General features: G+C 43.9%; 1 protein-coding gene across 2 annotated transcripts in view; it reads left to right on the forward strand.

The window, feature by feature from the left end:
- Positions 1-21,589, forward strand: part of grid2 (glutamate receptor, ionotropic, delta 2) — a 393,159-nt gene that overhangs the window by 339,899 nt on the left and 31,671 nt on the right. For both annotated transcript variants that reach the window (XM_042336695.1, XM_042336705.1), the window contains exons 13-14: positions 1,424-1,619; positions 16,124-16,290. In XM_042336695.1, coding sequence (XP_042192629.1) covers positions 1,424-1,619; positions 16,124-16,290 — 363 coding nt within the window. The remainder of the gene's footprint in view (positions 1-1,423; positions 1,620-16,123; positions 16,291-21,589) is intronic.

Consider the following 21,589-nt stretch of genomic DNA (forward strand, 5'->3'; position numbering starts at 1 on the left):
CTGTGTGTTTTGTGGGCGAAATGGCTCTTTGGAGAAGATATGGAGAGAATGCTTAACTAGCCTAACGTCCCGAACTCCAGCACCTAAACACATTCTAAGGTCTTCTCATCTTTAAATGCCTCCACGGTCTCGCCTCATCCTACCCCTGCAATCTCCATCAAACCAAACGCTCCCTTCGCTCAGCGGGCCACTGGCCTGCTTCATGTCCCCTGCCCTCCCTCAACTTGTTCAAGGCCCGTCTGAAGTCCTACCTCTTTGACCGCACTTTCGGTCGTCTTTCCCCTCCCCACCCCACTCAGCGCTCACCCCCAGCTCAGCGTCAAGCCCAGGATTGTTCAGCTCGTTGAGGTGCCTTCCTGCCATGAAAGGAGCTATACCTAAACATGAATTTGTATCCGATTGTCTGTGCCAGGAAGTGGGTGCGTTTCACTGCTCTTAAGCAAACACTGCCCAGAAAATAACTATCAAGCCAATAAAGGACCCACTCTCTCTAAGGACATAAAAACAGGAAAGCAGTCAATATATGCAAAAAACAGTGCAGATGAATGGTGAAACCAACACTAGGAGGTGCTGCCACCCAGTGATCATGTAATACAATAAAATACACGATTACATTTGTGTAGTGCTTTTCATGTCGGGAGGAACGTCCCAAGGTGTTGCGCAGTCAGGGATTTGGACAGCTCCACCATACGCAAAATTCAACTGATCCCAAAACTCTGCCACCCGGATACTCACCCGTATAAAACTCCGTGCCGCCCCATCACACCGGTCCTTGCCAGGCTCCGCTGGCTCCCAATTACCAAACGGATCGATTTCAAGATCCTCTCGCTCATCTTCAAATCCCTTCATGCCTTCTAACCTCCCAACCTCTCCAACCCGCTTAAGCCCTCCGATCTGCTGAATTTCAAAAGGTTTTTTTTTCAGAAAGGATAATGATAGTCATGAAAAATAATAATAATAATAATAATATTAATCATTGCATTTGATCTAATGCTTTATCCTGTTGTCAAAACATCACAAAGTACAGGATTGAGAACGAGGTATTCTTTGCATTTTGTATATGAACACGGCAGCCAATTTAGGCCGAGCAGTGTCCCACCAATTTTATCTAAAGGAAACTCCCTTGTCTTTTTGAATAGTGCCATGGGATCTTTATCGTCCACCTGAACAGGCAGGTGGGACGTTGGTTTAACTTCTGATTTGAAGCACATGGTCTCCAACAACGCAGTCCTGGCACAGCATTACACTGCAGCGGTCAAGTTGGAAAACGAGTCTCAAAGTCCTGACGTGGGGCTTGAACCTACAAGCTTCTGACTTGAAGTCGAACGTGCTAGCACTGGAGCCAGGTTCACACCTAATGTCTGCTTTGTGTTTTTTGAAACTTACATTATTTACTCATTACGTCTCTCTCCTTGACCCCCAGATCCCTGCAGGATCTTTCCAAGCAAACGGATATACCCTACGGCACAGTGATGGAGTCGGCTGTTTACGAGCACATCCGAGTGAAAGGGATGAACCCCTTCGAGAGAGATAATATGTACTCCCAAATGTGGCGAATGATCAACCGAGGTAACGGGACAGAAAACTCTGTGAAGGATTCCCAGGAAGGCATTCGAAGGGTACAGTGTATTTCAATCAAATCTCCTAACCTTCTCTGAACTGTTTTTCTACTGTTATCAGATTGCATCAGTTGCCGCTGAGGTATTAAGTTATCAAATTGCAAATAATAACCGTGACAATCTTTGCGTTTGATGTAGCGCCTTTGACGTCAGGAGGAAATCACAAAGCGCTTCTCAGGATTTGCTGTAAAGTGCAGTGACTGTGAATTTTGTAAGCGAACACAGCAGGCAAATCGCAAACAGTATTGTCCCACAAACAAACGTGAAGTCAATGATCAATTATATCTGGGAGATCGTTGGCCAGGACACCAGGAGGAACTCACTTCTCGTTTGGACTAGTGCCACCCGAACAGGCAGATACGGCCTCAGTTTCACATCTCACGCGAAAAATAATTTGCTTTAAAGAAACATTTTGATTTATTTTTTCAAAAATCCTTTTTCGTGCTTAGTTTGTGAGACAGTGTCTTGTGGCATCATTAGTATTATTGTCACGTCGACCATAATTGTCTTTAAAAGCCTATTAGACAATATTTAGCACTGGACAGCGTGTTTACATGCCTGCGCTGATGTCAAGAGTGGTCTAAAGCATTGCACGTACTATGTTTCCCGATTGCTTTGCGCACAGCACGCATATCGAGGGTGAGGAGTCACCTACTTGACACCAGGAGCTGCAACACCTATGGCACTACGTGCATTTTCCTGTTTCGTTTTTGCGGTCGGCATCAGGAACGATTAGCTGGTACAGTCTCACTTGTCAATTATGGTGAAGCTGCTAATTCGCCCTGTGTCAGAAATGCTCTACTGCTGCCTTCCTGAAAGATCGATCTATACGCTCTGACAACTGGGCGGCTGAGGTCAGGAAAAAGGAGCTCCTTAGCAACGTACTCCAGTCACATTGTTAGAATCGCTTGACAATGTACGTTCATCAGAAAAAAAGGTTCACCTGAAAATATTTGGCTTAAACCAAGTTGACCTTTATTCTCCTGAGATATATGGACCTGGACGGTTTGGGGGATTAGGTCCAGATTTCTTCCAAGGTTGAACCTGTGTCATTTGATCTTAGTTAGGGCAGCAATGATGTGGTGGGCACAACGAAGGGAGTTCGCAGTTGCCTGAAGTGTTTTGGTCTGGAGACAGAGAACAAATTGACCAGGGTTCATACTCCTGATTTAGACTCATTGGAACTGACGTACGTGGGCGGTCAGGCGAGGACAGGAACAGGCTAAGCTCTGTGAATTGCCGCAAAACTAATGTGTAGACACTCTGCTTGAGCTCATAGTCCAGTCTGATACTTCAGTGTAGTCCTGGGGAATGGCTGCACTGTCAGAGTGGCCATCCTTCAGGTTAAAGCAAAGAATCATCTGCGCATTCTTCAGATGGACACTAAACATTTCATGACTTTTCAAAAACAGAAGGAGTTTGTTTCTTCCAGTGTCCTGGCCAACAGGGCTTGCTGGATATTGGTCAAATGTCCTGGCCAACAGGGCTTGCTGTATATTGGTCAAATGTCCTGGCCAACAGGGCTTGCTGTATATTGGTCAAATGTCCTGGCCAACTATCCCCCCCAAGTGAAATTGGTCTCTCAAGCTGTGGGACGTTGTCGCACGCAATCGGCTGCTGCGTTTCACCCCCAAAATACATAGTCAAACCATCTTTACAGCATATCCTATTCATAGAATATGACAGCACAGAATGAGGCCTTTTTGGCCCGTCGTGCCTGTGCCAGCAAATTAAGTTTCGCAACGCTTTGAGACATCTCAATGACGTGATAAGGTGGCATATCAAATGCAAGTCTTTTAATATTATTATTATTATTATTATTTAGTTCATGGCTATTTGTGGGACCCCGTTGCGTGCAAAATGGCTGTAGCCTATTTATACTAACCTTTATCGAAGCTTTTTATAATTTCAAACACCTCTGTTAGGGTCGTCTCTGAAACATTTTTTCTTCTCTCGGACTAAAGGCTCCAGCAACGCAGCACACCTCTTTCACTGTAATGGAGTGTCAACTTAGACTAGATTAATCACAAGTCCTGACATGGGGTTCTGAGTAGTTCAACAGCATATGTTCTCAAGCTGTTTCATCAGGCTCCGACACAGTCCATCACACCTTTTCCAGATCCATTTACACTTAGGTTTCATCCACCCTCTCAGTGTGTTTTGAGATGTCGGCAATCCCCTCAATTCAGTACAAATGCTGTAAATCTTCGCACAGGCAAATCGTGGCTCAAGGGCCATTTAAAGTTGTGCCTTGATTCTCACGGGATCTCCTGCTCTCTGTGCCTCTGGGCTTCCGGTAAGTTACTGTCTGGCTGTAGGATGGTGACTGAACCGGGATTCGATGTTCCCTGCGATTTCCCTGTCTCCTAGCTCCAAGAAAGAGAGGCATGGCATATAATCCAGTTCCCAGCTGCCCCAGTACCCGTGGTAATATTATATGCGACGAGAAAATACCTCGTCTCTACTCAGCAACCGTTCACATTAAAATGACACCAGAGCTCAACAGCTCGCATTTGTGCGTGTATATGGGGAGGAGGGAGCTCGTGGGCACTGACCTGTGTCTTATTGATGATATATAAATCATACATAAGCAACAGGACTTTAAATACGATTTTAAAATACGCCCTCGAGCAAGGGCTTCCCGACCTGGCATTCAGCCACCACACCGAGACTGAAGGCTAACGCATCGAGGACGAGAACAATGTCGAGAAAGCCATAGCAGGTCGAGCGGTCAGTTGACGTGAGGTTAGGATGGTAGGGTCCCCAATATGTGTCACTATCTAACAGGATTGCTTCATGAGAAAAATTCAACAGGGACCTCTTCCGATAGCCGGTAGGTGGTAAGTCATGTAGGAATGCAGCTCCCAAAGTGGATTGCATTGGAGTGGATTACCCACAAATCGCCTCGATATATTTCCCTTTTCTTATAGCACAGACTCCTTTAGTGGATTCAAAGCATGTAGCGTGTGTTCACCTGTGGCAACAATAAAACAGTAACCATATATATATATATCAACTGACGTTAACAGTGAAGCCATGCAATACTGTTAAGCCTGTGTGGTATATTGGAGGAAGACAAATGGTGGTTTAGTAGTTCGGGGGCTTTGAAGGCAGGGGTATAACCAGCAGTAAAAAGGTGACTACTTCTAGAGTATGGTGCATTGTTCGGTTTGGCCACAATATTTTTTGCACTGTGACTATGCATTTAGAGATTCCTTTCTCCACATCGATAGTGTAGACCTAAGAACTTTCTCGCATTCTTGATTTTGTGCAGTGTTGAGGCTTCAGTTGTCACTTGTCCTTTGCTACAAAGCTCAAAGGATTTCGGTTTTCAATCCAACACCGCGGAGCTTATTCAGTGTCATTATGTACATTGTACGACTGCCTTTTAGTACATCATCGCATAACAAACAAGACTGACAATATATTATTTACTGCACAGCTGACTCAGGCTGGCTTGGAGCTCTGTTATTTTTGTGTGCATATTTTATGTATTTGTTTTTGACACATGTTTGAAGCGAGTAAGTCAGGGATGCTCAATTTGCAAATACCAAGGCTGCCAACTTTAATAAAATACATTCCGTTTCTAAGGCGACAACAGGGGCGTTGGGGATTCAGAGCTTCCAAGTATTTGCATAGCCCCACGTTCGCACTTTCACCTGAAACACAAAGAACCTCTCCATCCCCTCCGGCCGTTCATAACAAGTGATGGATTTATCGTTTATTCTTCCAACCTTGAGGATTAACGTATGGAAAATTTGCAGAATGCCAAAGCGTGTCCTCTTAGGATTGGGCAGCCAACCATGATTGGGCATGCATGTTGTTGGAACAGATTAAATAATAATCCTTGCATTTCATACAGCGTCTAATCATGTCCTGGGGACATCTCAAGTCAATTCACAGGATTTTAGTAACTGTGTATTTGGAAAGTGCAAAATGTAGAGTCTGGTATTTGTTTGCTAACTCAACAGATCATTTCTCACTTTACGGTGTATTCTGTGAAGCGGTTTGAGACGTCTCGAAGACGTGATAAGGCGCTATGTCAAATGCAAGGATTATTACTATTCATGTGAGAAATGTCAGGCCTCAGCTGTGATAATAATAATAATAATAATCCTTGCATTTGATATAGCGCTTTTCATGTCTTCTCGACGTCTCAAAGCGCTTCACAGAATAGACTGTAAAGTGAACTGACTGTATATTTGTGGGCGAAAGGCGGCAGCCAATTGCGCACAGCAGCGTCCCCACAAACAGTGGTGGATTGAAAATGACCAATTTATTATTGTTTTTGGTTTTGTAGGGATGGTTTTGGAGGGATTATTATTATGCTCTGTGTGGAGTAAGGAAACTTGCCCGAGGTTTCGCTCGGCCTGGAATTGAACTCAGGTGCTCTAACCACTGAGCTACGGGATGAGAGGTTAGAGTAATAATAATAATAATAATCCTTGCATTTGATATAGCGCTTTTCACGTCAGGAGGACGTCCCAAAGCGCTTCACAGAACACATTGTAAAGTGAATTGACTGTATATTTGTGAGCGAACGCGGCAGCCAATTGCGCACAGCAATGTCCCACAAACAGTCGTAGATTGAAAATGACCAATTTATTATTGTTTTGTTTTGGAGGGATTATTATTAGGCTCTGTGTGGAGTAAGGAAACTTGCCCAAGGTTTCGCCCTCTGCCGGGAATCGAACTCAGGTCTCTCACTTGCAAAGCGAGTGCTCTAACCACTGAGCTACAGGAGTATTCTTATTTCCTTAAACCTCTTTGTTCTTATTCATATTTGTGAAGTCTGGCCAGATTCAGTGAAGCTTCACGAGCCTCATGAGTGACCAACGCTCTGTGAGCTCTCTGACCATCCTTAGGCTCTCAACGGCAAAGGAAAGCATTGGTCTATTGTATCGACTCAGGCAATGTTTTTGACAGCTGCACAGGTTTACCAAAAAAAAAGTCAATGCCGGAAGCAAATAACTTGCTTTTTTTTTTACAGCCTTATACATCAAAATACCTTAAGGTGTTTTAAAAATAATAATGATAAAAATAATAAAAATAATCCTTGCATTTGATGTAACACCTTATCTCAGGGCTCCCGCAGCAAGGGAGCTATATAAACGAGAGTTGTTGTTGTTATATCGTCAAGACACATCAAAGTGCTTCACCGGGTGGTTTACTGCAATGTGTAGGGACTGTGTATTTTTGTGGGTGAACGCAGCAGCCAATTTGCATCAAACTATATCCCACAAACAGCCGTGAAGCGAATGACTAACTTTATCTGGGGGATTGCTGGTCAGGACAGCCGGGAGAATCTCCCTTCTCTTTTTGAGACTTTTTTTTTGAAGGAATTATTACCCCCGGAAAAGCGATCCGCCAATCGACTAACAACCAGGTCCCTACTTACTGCTGGGTAAGCAGAGGCGTGTGGAGTAAGGAAACTTGCCCAACATTTCGCCCCCTGCCCTGGGAATCGAACCCAGGTCTCTCGTTTGCGAGGCGAGGGCTCTAACCATCGAGCTACAGGACTCCACGATGGGAGTCCATGATGGAAGATGGGAACAAAGGCCATTTTACCCTGAGACAACCCCCATAGAGATAGAACCAGAATAGAATAGAATTGACGGATTAAACTTTTAACTTACTCCTCATCTCATCTTGGTTAGACACTGCGTTTCAGCTGTGTTCCAGAAACGTCAGTGTCTGCTTATGCTTTCAGTTGCTGTACGGTCCCGGCATTGACTGTTCCATTTTTGCCCAGCATTAGCGAGGTCTTAAGTGCAGCAATTGCAAATCAGATTTGTTGTGTTCACTGGGCTTTCCAGTTCTACAAATATCCGATTGCAGGTTCGCAGCATAACAAATCCCGCAGCCCAAGTTGGGAATTCTTTTTGGATCAGCAGGTTGTCTGATACGCTCGGCCTCCCATCGCCGTGCAGAAGAGTGCCTAAACCAAACAAATTCACGTGGAAATGTCCCTCTGCCTGCAATGGAATGCGCACGCTCTCCCGAGATGACGCAACCTGTTCACCTAATCCCAATACAATACAAATTTACTTGTATTTATAGCGCCATTCACATCAGGAGGATGCCCCAAGGGGCCTAGAATGTATTAGACACAGGGTTGCAAAGTCTGGAGGTCAAACATTGAAGGGAACTGCCCGGCTTTTCAGAGTATTACACATTGGGAATTCCAAATGCACCGTATTTTCGAAACGCAAACCAGAAATCACAATTGACGCATCGAATCCAGTGGGTGAATGGTCAATTTTCATAAAAAATCAATGTAATAATAATCCCTGCATTTGATATGGCACCTTTCACGTTGATAGGACTCAAAGCATTTCACACCATACCCTGTAAAACGTAGTGACCGTGTATTTGTAGACTTGTTTCTTTCAATCAATAACACCCTTCACCAACGCTGTTTAAAAAATTTGCGAGAAAACTACCGAGCAATGAGAAAAACATTATTTCTGCCAGAAGCTATGTCACGCTCTGTATACAAGTGTCGTTGAAATTTTAATGACAGGTTAGGTTTTGAATATGGATCCGGAGCAACAAATAATTACAGCCCTTGCTGTTTGACTATAATCTGATGCACCAATGAATTGGATTGCAATGTAGCACTTCTCTTTGTACAGCTGTTATTTTTCGAAGATAACATTTCAGCCATTTAGCTAAATGGCAGAGTTTTCTCTCATTTATTGGTAGAAACTATCCTCCAGAAAGTAGTGGGTGGCAGTGAAGGTAAATTGGAGTTGAACTGGTGCCACTTGGCAATGGAATATTAGATCCAAGTCAATGCATTGTGTGGCAGTCTGACTCACTTGGTAGCAATCTCATCTCTGTGTCAGAAGGTTGTGAGTTAAGCCTCACATTGAGGACCTTAAACTCAGAAAGTTTAATGCTGGGGATGCAGTACCATCCATGTTGGAAGTGCTGTGCTACTGATGACACGAATAGCAACAACAAAATTACGCTGGTATAAGCATCTTTCATGTTGGAAGGCGTGTGCCAAGGTGCTGGGCAGTTAAGGGTTCGCACCCGAGCCAGGGGTTGGATTCAAGCGGTGTTGGGGGGGTGGGGGGGAATAGGAGGGTGACCAAAAGCATGGTTAAAGAGGAAAGTCTTGAAACGGGCCTTGAAGTGGATGGATTCCGGGATGGAGTTCCAGAGGGTGGAGGCAGAAAGGCAGAAGGCCCGACCGCCAATGGTGGTCACCAAGCGGAGGGAGCGGACAGGTGGCTATGGTGTTATTAGGTCGCAGAGGGAGGGAGGAGCAAGACTATGGAGGGCTCAAACTGAGGACGATGCCACATTTCCCAGATATTTATTTACTTTTTCCGCACCGGATTTGATGGTCGTCTGACGGCATTCGTAGAAGCATAGAATTACACAGCACAGAAGGAAGCCATTCGGCCCATCGCGTCCGTACTGGTTCTTTGAAAAAAGCTTTTCCTAATCAAACCGGCCTTCTGCGGTGTAGCATTTCACAGGCTCACGGACTTGTGTGAAGAAATATTTTCTGAGACATGGTTAAAAATAAATTACTAAGGATGTTATTTATGTTTGTGGATTTCACCGAAGGCTCTGCCAAGCAGTGAATTGGAGCGGGAGAGATTGCAAACTGACATGTTTGCATCCACAGGCTACAATGTCGCGTTACATCTTGATGTCAGCCTCTGATATAATGGCTTCTCCCTCAGGTCACCTTTCCTTCATCGCTGAAGAAAAATGAAGTTAATATGACTTAGGCTGGACGTGCTGGTGTGAAATCAGTCAGGGTTTACTTCGGTTTTTATTTTACCCGATATTGTTTATTTTAGCAATCTGTTGTTTCTCTTCTCGGAGATGATGATCATATTCTTGGGATGATTTTGAGCCTGAGCGGCTTCTGGATGCCTTTCCGGTCTATGTATTTACCCCTCAGTGTGATAGGAATTACAAAGTTAACAGAGGTAACTCAATACAAGTCCTGGTGGGTGAGGAGGGAGAGAATTCATGACTAGCAAGTTCCAACAGCGACAACAACTTGCAGTTATATAGCGGCCTTCACAGGTGTAACGACTCAGATCACTTAACAGTGATGGAGCTTTGACTCCGAGCCAGGGAGAGTGGGGACAAGGCTGAGGGACAGAAGCCGGGAACTCCAGAGGTTGGGGCCTCGGCCACTGAATGGTCAGTCAAAGGCTACCAGGATCGGAAGGGTGATTGACTGGTGGACTCAATAGGATTTGAATTTTCCAGTCCCACTTTCACCATCCGTACATGATCTGCGATATCCTGCAGAAACCAGATAAGGTCAATTATGTCACCTGGAACATTGAGGACATATTTTATTCCTTTGTGAAGAAGCTGACTGGAACATCTAAATTCTCTATGCCTCCCCCCCCCCCCCCCCACCCCCCCCACTCTCGTGGATCATATGTGCATTTGGTGTTGCTCCCTGTAAGAGAAAGTATATCCTGGAAAATAAAATCCATTTGATATTTGCACTTGTTTCACCCAGTGTTTCAGACCTGTCTGTACAGATTGCGGGATCACTTCTTAATCGATCAGGGAATAGCAGAGACTAAATTCATATCTAAGATGACTTTCAATCTCTCCCACAAGGAGCCTGCAGGCAGAACCACTAGCGGCCCAGACCAACAGTAAGTTGAAAATATGTCTTAAACCAATAAGTCCCTGTCGTTTGTGCCTGTGAGAAATGGCCCGACTGACAAAAACAAAGACAAAACTATGATCAAGGCTCGAGAAAGGACGGAATGAATTACAAAGGCTAAGGATGTAATGCTGCTAGCTTAAGGTTTAGTGCACAACTCGATGAAATACTGCACAACACTTAAAATTTCACAGCTGATAAATTTCTATGTTTTTCTTTTCCGTGGAAACGTTGTAAACATTGCAATTGCCAGAATAATTCATGGTAATGCAAGTTCATGCATGTATAATTGCCTCAAATGTAATTGCTAAAACTTTCAGAGGAGAAAATACTGTCAGATGCTCACATTTCTCATTTCACACTAAATGCTTTGATAATATTTCAGTAACATTTCATTAAACTCAGAAATTTTAAATAAGAGTGAGGGAGAGCGAGAGAGAGAGAGGGAGACGTGCAAGTCTGCAGGTTTGACAATTCTTTAAGGTGCAATGTTGACTGGTTCAACTGTTAATTTCATTGGTCCTGTTAATGTTACATACATAAAACCATCAAACGTAAAATGATATAAAACCAAGACCTCGTCCATCTGTTTTGTTCAGGGGGACGTTAAAGATCTTATAGCACTGTTCAAAAAGAGTTGCTCCTGGTGTCCTGACCAACTATCCCCCAGATATAATTGATCACTCAATGGCTGTCTGTGGGTCATTGCCGTGTGCAAATAGGCTGCTGCAAATTCACCTACAAGTACACTGTCACTACACTTTGCAGTGGCATCCCTATGAAGCACTTTGAGATGTCCTCCTGATGTTCAGCTGTTTTTATCTTGTGCTGAACAGTAGACCCGGAGGATACGGCCTGCGATTGACAGAGGTGAGTAAAGTCAGAACAAATCTGTGGAAACACTCCTTCAGTGAGCTGATGGACCAGGCTCCCTGGGGAGACGGTGGAAGCAGAACATGTTATTTGTTTCAAAAGCAAATGAGATAGATTCCTGCTAGAAAATAATATGTCGGGATAGTGTGTATAGTTTGGGACACGACCTGTCAAGCGACCACCAGGATGGTGGAAGGCGAACTAAATGGACCTTGGTCTTCTCGCGCCAGCAAATTCTTATGTTCTTGTGGTCTTATGTGAAAGGCACCGTACAAAATGTAAAGATTTGGATATTTACAGTCATGTCGATGCAGGTAAAAACGGTATATAAAACAGATGTGCTAGTTGTGGTAACTGTGCAGTGAGTTGAAAGTTACAGCAAGATTGAAAGATTGCACAAAGCCACTGCGATTGATTTACGAATGTCCTGAACGTGGAGAGAAGAGACATCTCACTGTAACCTGGACTGGCGTAAAACCTCCCACAAGTTACTTCAGGTCCGGCAATTTTGGTAGCCGTAAGTTGATTTGGAAGTAGTGAATTCTCCAGATGTGTCTCAGGCCAAACTTCCCAAATTAAAATAACTTAATGGAGCACCACGTCTTGTCTCAGAATCCCTCTGTGACACCGTGAAGTACCAGCTAACGGGCTTTCAGCCTCTCCGCCCCCACTTTCCGGTCCCTCAAATTTTCTGCCTCCCGCCCGCCCCCCGCCGCCCCATCTCGTTTAAGGTCCGTGTACCTCTGAATTTTTTTTAAAGAGAATGTTGCCTGTCAAATGACTTTAGTACCTTTTAGTATTGTAGTTCTGTGTCAGCCTTTGCCAGCCTGGAGTCTCAGCTGTGAAAAAACTTGCCATTTATTTTTCGTTAAGGAAACCTGCACAACGTCGATGAGAGGCAAACAGAAAAGTGAGTGTGCGTCGCAGCAGAGCAGAATCAGCAGTTAGAACAGACCACCGACTGGAAAAGGGATCTGGGGAGGGAAAAAAAACCATGTTACAGCAGATAAAGAGGCCAATCTGGGTTTGAAACCCAGCTTTGAGAGACCTGAGCTGTTCACCCAGGGAGGTTTCACCGCGTTTCTCAGTGAATCTCTTTCCAATCAGTGATTCTGCGTGCACGGGCGATTGATTTTATTTTGCCCCGTAGATTTTGCACGCTTAGGCTCGTACACTGAAGTCGGCTAAATTTGTTTCATCCAAGCTTCGGAGACCTGACGAGTTTGGTTCAGCAATCTTCCCGTTTCCATTCTACAGTTTTGACTGATGTTACCGAAACCTTTATGTTGGACTCTGTGAATCAAGCTAATCAACTGGTGGTGGAAATCCATGGCTTTATTCCATTTTTTTTCCCCTTTCTCCTCCCCCCCACCCCCCTACCGACCTGCAATTTTTCCCCTCCTGTTCCAAAGACGCTGATTCAATGCTTCATGTTTGGGGTACGGTATTTGCACCTTATCCATGATTCACTCCCTAGAAACAGAGAAGGGAGATGGGGTGGGGGGGGGGGGGAAGGTGGGGAGGGGGATGAATGCAGCATTTTAATACAGATTTGATAATAATATTAAGGTGGGATTCAAAGATAGATAGGTGGGGGCAAGGCAGAGGCATCGAGACAGGGAGTTCCAGAGATAGCAGATGGAGTCAGGAAACATGCAGGAGGTCACGACTATCTACCTGAACTGACAGACAAGAATTCGGTTCAACATGTCCTGATTTGATGGATTCCCAGTTGTATTGTGCAGACATCTTTATCGAGTGGCACCTTTCCTACCCATTGAAGGCGCTTGCCTAATTTTGTAAGACGAGTCTTGACATTTGTGGACAATTGCTACTGAAGCTCCATCACGAGGAAGGAGTCCGGTATTGATCGGACATAGCAGGCTTTCCCTTTGATAGCACACTTATATTGAGGCATTCATGTTTGAAATGGCCTCGCTAAGGCGGGCAGCAGTGCGACTAATGAGCAGCAGCCGCAGATCAATTATAAATTGAATCAAAGCCAATTGTTGATAAATGGTTTAAATCGGTCACACACCATAAGAAAAACGATAGCTGGAAATGAAGATCGTTTTCATACAGCATTACGTACAATAATAGATTGCCCGTTCTGAGTCAATCTAAAACCAATTCAGAAATGGACGTTCAATATTCAGAGGTCTTTTTTGTTTTCAGGTGGAAACATTGTTGGTGTATACATGTTGCTTCTCCTCTAGATAAGTTCACAATGCATTAGAAATGTGATATAATATGATTCAGGAGCACTGCATTGTCAGAGGTGCCATTCTTCGGATAAGATGTTAAACCGACGACTCATCTGCCTATTTGGAAGGACATTAAAAGGTCCCATGGTGATCAGATTCAAATCCTTTTGAGAATCCTGCAATTTATATTCCACTGAGATGCCAAAAAACAATGTGTATGAGACATCATTCGCCTGTGTGCATGCCATCATTCTGGTGTCCTGGAGCTCAGTGGTTAGAGCTCTCGCCTCGCAAGCGAGAGGACCTGGGTTTGATTCCCGGCAGGGCGAAATGTTCGGCAAGTTTCCTTACTCCACACGCCTCTGTTTACCCAGCAGCAAGTAGGAAACCTGTTCATAGTCGATTGGCGGATCACTTTTCCGGGAATAATAATTCTTTCAAAAAAATAACAATTGGTTCATTCAATCTACGCGTGTTTGTGGGGATGCTGCTGCGCTGTGCAGATGTCTTCTCGATGTGGAAGGCCCTTTATTAAGTGCAGGGTTTAGGATTATTTGCATCGTACGAGCGCACCAACCTCACAAGTAGCACAGATCTGATTTGCCTATCAGTTCGAAATACCTACTGGGGCTCTCAGCAGGGGAATTTGTCCGACAGAATCCTGGTGAAGTAGAAGCCAGCGTGAACAGGCAGTTAAACAAATCTGCGCAACGTTTTCACCAATCATTTTTCATGCTGTGTATAACAGAATTAAATTGGATATCAACAATTGGCTTTGGTTGGATTTATATTTGATCTGTGACTGCAGCTCATTAGATGTCGCCAGTCTCCTTCCTGTTTGAGTGCGTGTACATACTGCATCCATCAATGCAGTTTAAGTCATTCTTCTGCCGCTGCCCAAGGATTTGCACATGACAGGACTGAAAATTAAGTCTTGGCTTTTGAAGTGTTTCCACCAGAAGAGAGTAATTAGACAGTATTTTTAATTCAGTACTTTTCTCTTGGAGAAATTGAGCAATCAGTAAATCATGTTGACAAACTATCAACGAAACTGTTCCTTGTTTCCCTGATCTATTTCAATATTATTTCAAACATTAGTGCGCGAAAATGCTGCTTCGTTTTAAAAAAAAATGAGCACTATTGCTTCAGGAAGAAGGTCCTGGAATTATTCCTCTGTTTCCATTGCCAATGCTGCAATTATACTGCAGAACAATAATAATCATAATAATCCTAACGTTTGCTTAGTGCTTCGCAGTGTAGACTGTAAAGTGCAGTGGCCGTGTGTCCCACAAACAGCCATGGAGTAAGCAGCCAATTTTATCCAGGAGATTGTTGGGCAGGACACCAAGAGGAACTCCCTTCCCTGTTCAAATACTGCAATGGACTCTTTATTGCGCACCTTTGGGAAAGAGATGACCTTGGTTTAACATCTTATCCAAAGGATAGAACCTCTTACAATCCCCCACCCCCAAAGCACTGCAGCTAAGACCATATAAATACCAAGCCTCAAGTCAACAACGACAACAATTTGCCTTTACATAATGTCCTTCACGAGGGGTTTAATGTCTTGGGGCAGTTGGGTAGAAGGTCCTTAAATGCTTCAGCAGTAGTTTAGCCGCTCTCACTGAGATGGAAACCACCCCTTTCTATACCAGGATACCAGGCTGCATTAATGGCATTAAAACCAGCATTGGTATTCAGGAAGGATTCGATCAAGTGGACCAAAGTGGGGCTTTCTTTTTTTCAACCATGTGAACTTGTCGTCTGATGTCCATGCTACAAATGTACGGTTTTCATAGAATAAACGTGATTAATTATCATAAACTGTGAAAGCGATGGGCGGGGTAACGTTTTATGGGGTCAAGATCGTGGGGTGTGATATTATCACTGGTGATAATTATCACATCAACCAAAAGCGCGTCATCAATTAAGCGTCAGTAATTATCACTGACCTCGCTGATACTGCGCGACGGTGAAAAAATCACTGGTGATGGTATCAGTGGTGAAAGTATCCCATGTAACGATTTGTACCTCTGTGATTGGCATTTGCCTCCCAAGTGTAATTGTGTTTTATTATTATATTATTATGTTCTTATTATATTATTTATTTTATTATATCATATAATTATTATTATGTATTATCATTATATATTATTATATTATTATATTTTTATTATATTATACGTTATGTATTTTATTATGTCAAATAATTATTATTATATATTATTATATTATATTGTTATTATTGTTATATTATATCGTTTGTGTCGTGCTGTCTGAGGTGACATTCTCATGCGTTAAATCTGGAAACTGCCTCCAGTTCACTAATAATCCAAGCTTTCACATCACTGAAAATAATTGCACATTGCAAGTTTGTGGTTATATCAGTAAACACCTTCATCCTATGACCGTTAAGGGCTGTATTTCCATTAAATGATCATATTGACTCCTTCATTTTTTTTAACACAAAACACGCGGATCCACCCCACTTTAGAGCCTACCCTGTGAAGCCTCTTCGGACGTCCTTCCGAACTGAAAGGCGCTGTACAAATGCAAATTAGTATTGTATCAAATGCGAGGAGAATTACTGTTAACAAGAGTTTTCCGCTTCTTTTACTCAAGCATAATAATTCTTTATAGTGTTTGACGTTGGCCGTGCTGACGCTCATTCAGTTTTTTTCTCCTTCCCGGTTTTCCTCTTACGGGCAAAATGAGACCTGAGATCAAACAGTGGTTGACTCACTTCTGTCATTCCTTCCAATTTTTTCCAGGTGAAAGGCGGACACTATGCTTTTGTTTGGGATGTGGCGGTGCTGGAATATGTGGCACTAAACAGTCCTGACTGCTCGTTTTTCACGATTGGCAACACTCTGGCAGACAGAGGATACGGGATTGCTCTCCAACACGGAAGCCCATACAGAGACATATTCACTCAAAGGTAGGATTGCGGAGTTTTGCACTGTGCCTCGTGCTGTATGTTCACTCCAGGCTAAAACGACCGCTAGAACTGCTGGAACGGAGAAGACGTGATAAGGCGCTGTATCAAATGTAATTATTATTGTATTGATTGTTACATGAGGGCCCAACCTCGATCTTATCCCTCGTCTCATCTTGCGACACTTTCCCCATATCCTTCAATGTTCTCCCGCAGCCGTGTGTTCAGTTATTTCTTGTATGTGCGCTTGGCGGTATAACAGGCACCACAAGGGAGTCTTCACTTGTCACTTGTAGTTCTGAGATGTTAAACTGAGGTCCCTCCGCTAAGTGGGTGTGCACATGTGGAGTCCTGTAGCTCAGTGGTTAGAGCACTCGCCTTCCAAGCGAGACACCTGGGTTCAGTTCCAGGCAGAGGGCGAAACCTTGAGCAAGTTTTCTTACTCCACACACCTAATAATAATCCCTCCAAAACAATAATAAATTGGTCATTTTCAATCCGCGGCTGTTCATGGGGACACTGCTGTGCGCAATTGGCTGCTGCGTTTCGCCCACAAATATATAGTCAATTCACTTTACAGCCTATTCTGTGAAGGGCTTTGAGACGTCGAGAAGACGCAAAAAGCGCTTTATCAAATGCAAGGATTATTATTATTATTATCATTATTATTATTATAGTTTGCTCCCCAACAACAGACTGTGGCAGAGAATTCCACGCTCTCACCATTATCTGGGTGACAAAGTTCCTCCTAATCTCTGTTCCGAACCTCCCAGTTATGATTTTAAATTATGCTCTCTCGTTCTACGCCCCTGACTACTATCCCTATCTAAGCCTCTGGTCATCTTACATAACTCTACCTATCATATCCCCTCTTAGCCTTCTGAGCTCCAAACAAAATAGCCCCAGTCGATCTAGCCTATCCATATAAATGGATTTGCTCATTCCAGGCAACATCTTGGTGAATACAGTATGTATTGCCTTATCACATTGCTGAGACATCTCAAAGGCTCTTCATAGGATATACTCTGACGAGTCGTGACAAACGGCCATAGAATGAGTGACCAATTTTATTCGGGGGCAATGTTGGCCAAGACACCTGGAGAAAAGGCGCGGTCGAAGAGGAGAGTCTTGAGGTGGGTTTTGAGGGAGGCAAGGGAGGGGGCAAAGTGGAGGGTCTGCAGGATGGTGGTCCGGAGGGCGTGGGCAGAGGGTGGTGGGCCGGGCTAGGCAGGGGACGTGAATCAGGCCGAGGCACCTCGGTTTAACAGCTCAGAACTACAAGTGACAAGTGAAGACTCCCTTTTGGTGCCTGTTATAATTTAGAGCCGCGCCAACATGGGAAGAAAGCCCATGGAACTGGTGAAGTCGCTGCCGGCTAGGGAAAACAATGCAGAGCTGTCAACATCAAAACGTTGGAAATGTCATTGATAACCAACAGCAACGCTGGCTGCAAACCTACTTGAAGGCTCTGGAGTTGTTTTTATTTGTAAAATTGACATTAATCAAAACAGATCACATATTTACAATCCAAAGGTAGCAGTTACTGTCCCTAATTAAGTGACGTGTGGCAGATTTGGTTATTGGCAGCTTGCCTGTGCGTCACTCAGTCTGTGCCATTGTTGACCAACTTATTTGCAGTGAAGCAAATCTGATGTTTGTATAAAATGTCTGCAGGTTAATTTGTTTTTGAAGGGCTCCTGCTCTATATCGTATGTGCAGACAGGCCTCAACTCTCCTGGATTTCGGTGGGGGGTGGGAGGGGAGATTGAAGCAGAAATCTTGCTTCTACTCCATATTCAGTGACTGCTGTTTATAGCACTCAAGTGTGAAACAATATAGCATAACAGCACAGGTGGCGGAGAAAGGACCAACGCAGGTGGTGGTTTTGTAAAGGTCAAAATGGAACAAGGTACTGCCAACTAAAATGGGTTGTGGCTATTATATTTAGATGCAGATACATCGAGGAATCTTGTGTGAGACTGAGTGGGTTGATTACATAGACTAATGGTGTTGACAGTGCCTGAAATTTTACTACCTGTGTCGATCTCTGTCAGATGACTTGAAGGATTGGCCCCTGAAGCTCTACATGGTTGAACAGCTTGTCCACACTTACTAGCTGGACTCGCATGTGAAGAAAGCCGACTCGGGTGACATGTAGTGGGATCTCTGGGACCAGCCAGTAGTTGCTGTTTGCTAAACAACAGCAACAACAGCAACAACCGGCTGTAATCAGAACATCTTTTAGCCGCGATGCTTATTTCTTTCATTGATCCAGCAACACAGACTCACAACTAGAAAATAAGCCGTGTTAGACCTCTATTAACTGCAACCCAGTTGGAGACAGGACCCCACCCCCGCACGACCTGTACAACACACACAATGCCCTAACTATGGTTATTTGACTTGTACACTAATTAGGTGTCAGCCTCTGTTAATCTGACCCATTTTGCTTTCCATCCTACTGCAGTTTGGCTCCACGCGCGCGAGTCCAATAGCTTGTCCAAGTGCCGTTATTCACGTGCGAATCACGACTGAGATAGAGAGGCCATTTACTACAGGGGAATGGGGCATAGCCGAACCCAGTCCATTCATCACACACACCCACTTATCCGATTGAGGTCTCTGGATAGTAGTTAGGGTAGGCTGAGGCCAAATGTAGCACCCTGATTGCTGCTTTAGTTAACATCTGCTGATACAGAGGGAGGGATTGGGTTGAATAATGTTTTCAACTCTGGAACCTCTAATGGAAGTGGGTCAGATTGATGACTTGAACGTTTTCTTTCACTCTCCTCTCTCTCTCTCTCTCTTTGAAATAGGTTTAGGTTAATCAATTGGCTCACCTCCAATTGAGGAAGTTGCTAGTCCATAATTCTGTGCCATCTTTATGTCATTAACCATCTCGCTCAGACAGACTTTAAGAATGGAGATGTCACACACCTTTGAGGTCAGGTTCAATGGGTATTATTCAGGCACTGTGGAGTCCTGTATCTCAGTGGTTAGAGCACACGCCTCGCAAGCGAGAGGACCCGGATTTGATTCCCGGCAGGGCGAAACGTTGGGCAAGTTTCATACTTGACACGCCTCTGTTTACTTGGCAGTAAGTAGGAACGCAGTTGTGAGTCGATTGGTGGATTGCATTTTCTGGGGTAATGATTCCTTCAAATTAACTTGCCAGGTTTGCAGCGGCACCCTGTGCAGTTTTAGCTGGTTAAATTTCAACAGGACACTCTTTTGGTTCTTTGGCCACCTGTGCCTAGTACACTCTGCATATTAAAAATAATAATATTAACAATTTGGTCACTCAATCCACGACTGTTTGTGGGGACGCTGCTGTGCGCAATTGGCTGCAGCGTTCCGCTCACAAAATAAACAGTCAATTCACTTTACACTATATTCTGTGAAGCGCTTTGAGACGTCTCGAAGACATCATTGAGTAGTCCACATCATCCCACAGCTTCCTGCCTTGCCATCCTTTCTCTGGCGCCCGATGTCCATGTATGTGAGGGACTACTATTTTGTTAAACACAGCTGTAGAAATGCATCTGAAGTGTCGGAAGATACCAATAAATGCGCTACCAGTATGTTCCAGCACTGCATGTGCATTTTTTGCAACACCCGCATTGTAATCACAGAAATTCCGACTCGCTGCACTCCATCTTTTTCTCGAAAGCTTTTTCGAAAAGTTCCATGGGATCTCTAACGTCCACCCGTACACGCAGACAGGACCTCGATTTAACGTCTCATTTGAAAGACTTCAAAGTTAGGATTAAATGCAACAATTTGTGATCCCTGGATGCTCTGAAATACTGCATGGAATAGATCTAGACTAGGATGGACTTTCTTCCCAACAGTGCCAACCCAAGTCCTATTGATCCAGGTGGAAAGACATCAGATCCAATCGCAATTAGCAGTGGAGTACAAAATCTTGCCTCAAGCAAAGAATCATCTGCAATGTTCTGGTTTCCAAGCTCAGCATATTAAATCAATCCACCGATAAACACCACACAGAGATTGCAATATATTTTAGTAACTGTATCATCCTTCCATTCAAAACGGTTCTGCTGAATGCTCTCTGATATTATTGTTCAGACTGAGATATTGAATGAATGATTCAATGGGCTGTGGTATAAAAGTTTGCCTATTGGCTGTTTTCATCTACTTTTTTATAGAGATCATGATTTAAACATAACACTGATCCACGCATAACATGTTTTGGCTGAGTAGTTTTCTGTTTAGCAGGGTTAACCTGTCTGATGCATAATTCATGATGCATAATTCAGCAGCAAATACATCATGAATATGCATGGAGATTTATGTGCTGCAAATTTGTATTCATTCATTTCTCAGGAATCCAAAGTAAACTACAGGCGTTCATTAAAAAGAAATCTGATACACATTAACTTCCATATTACTGACGCTGATCAATTGTTTACTGGCTCTGCGTGCCTCTTTTCCGGAGTAAACTGTTCCTTATTGTTAGACGTTCTTCCTTGCCAGTCGGGGGTGGGGGAATGGAAATTGAGGAGGTAGAAACAAGCTACTCTGCCTCAAAGATGGCACGCTTGCTAATGGAATATTTGTATTGAGTCAATTCTCCGCGGCGATCAAAGTAGTCAAGTTCCAGGGCCCGGCAGGCCTCCAAGGGCATTGCTGGTGAAAGATGAGCCAGCCTAGTTCATCGGGAGGGCTTGCTCCCATTTCGTTCCTGTTAAGGTCTCCAAGCCAAAGCCCCAATAGATAGGTTGGTCAAAGCTGGACGAGTGGCAGGGAGCTTGCCACACAAAGTGCTCAGAACGACAAGCTGCGGGGTTTTAACAGGTTAAACTCCAGCCGTACCCCAGGGCATATTTTGGGATCCCCAGTCTTTGGGTCTTGCGCTTCGTATTTAGTGGGATTAGGTTAAACAGTGAAAGTGCCTCCAGGGAGAGAGTGTACCTTCCATTCCAGGCCGATGGAAATTTGCGGCAACTGTGGAATTCTCAGTCTGATTTCGATGCTCCTAAGAATGCCATGGGTTTCTGTGTCTGAAACACCTGTCTGACTGACCAAAAATAATCTAGATTTGTTGCTGCATTGAATCCTGTCGGCAGTCAGAAAACCATTATAGTTCACATAACCACGTGTCATGTTTCTACCATGGAAGCATAGAAAATTACAGCACAGAAGGAGGCCATTTCGGCCCATCATATCTGCTCTGTCGCTTTTCATTGCAATCCTTTCAATCCCATTTATCCGCCCTTTTTCGCATTCCCCTGCAGTTGACTCTTTATTTAGGTACAGTATTAATCTAGTTCATTTTAGA

The sequence above is a fragment of the Callorhinchus milii genome, unplaced genomic scaffold, assembly GCF_018977255.1.
Source record: "Callorhinchus milii isolate IMCB2004 unplaced genomic scaffold, IMCB_Cmil_1.0 Scaffold1, whole genome shotgun sequence".
NCBI classification, from domain to species: domain Eukaryota; kingdom Metazoa; phylum Chordata; class Chondrichthyes; order Chimaeriformes; family Callorhinchidae; genus Callorhinchus; species Callorhinchus milii.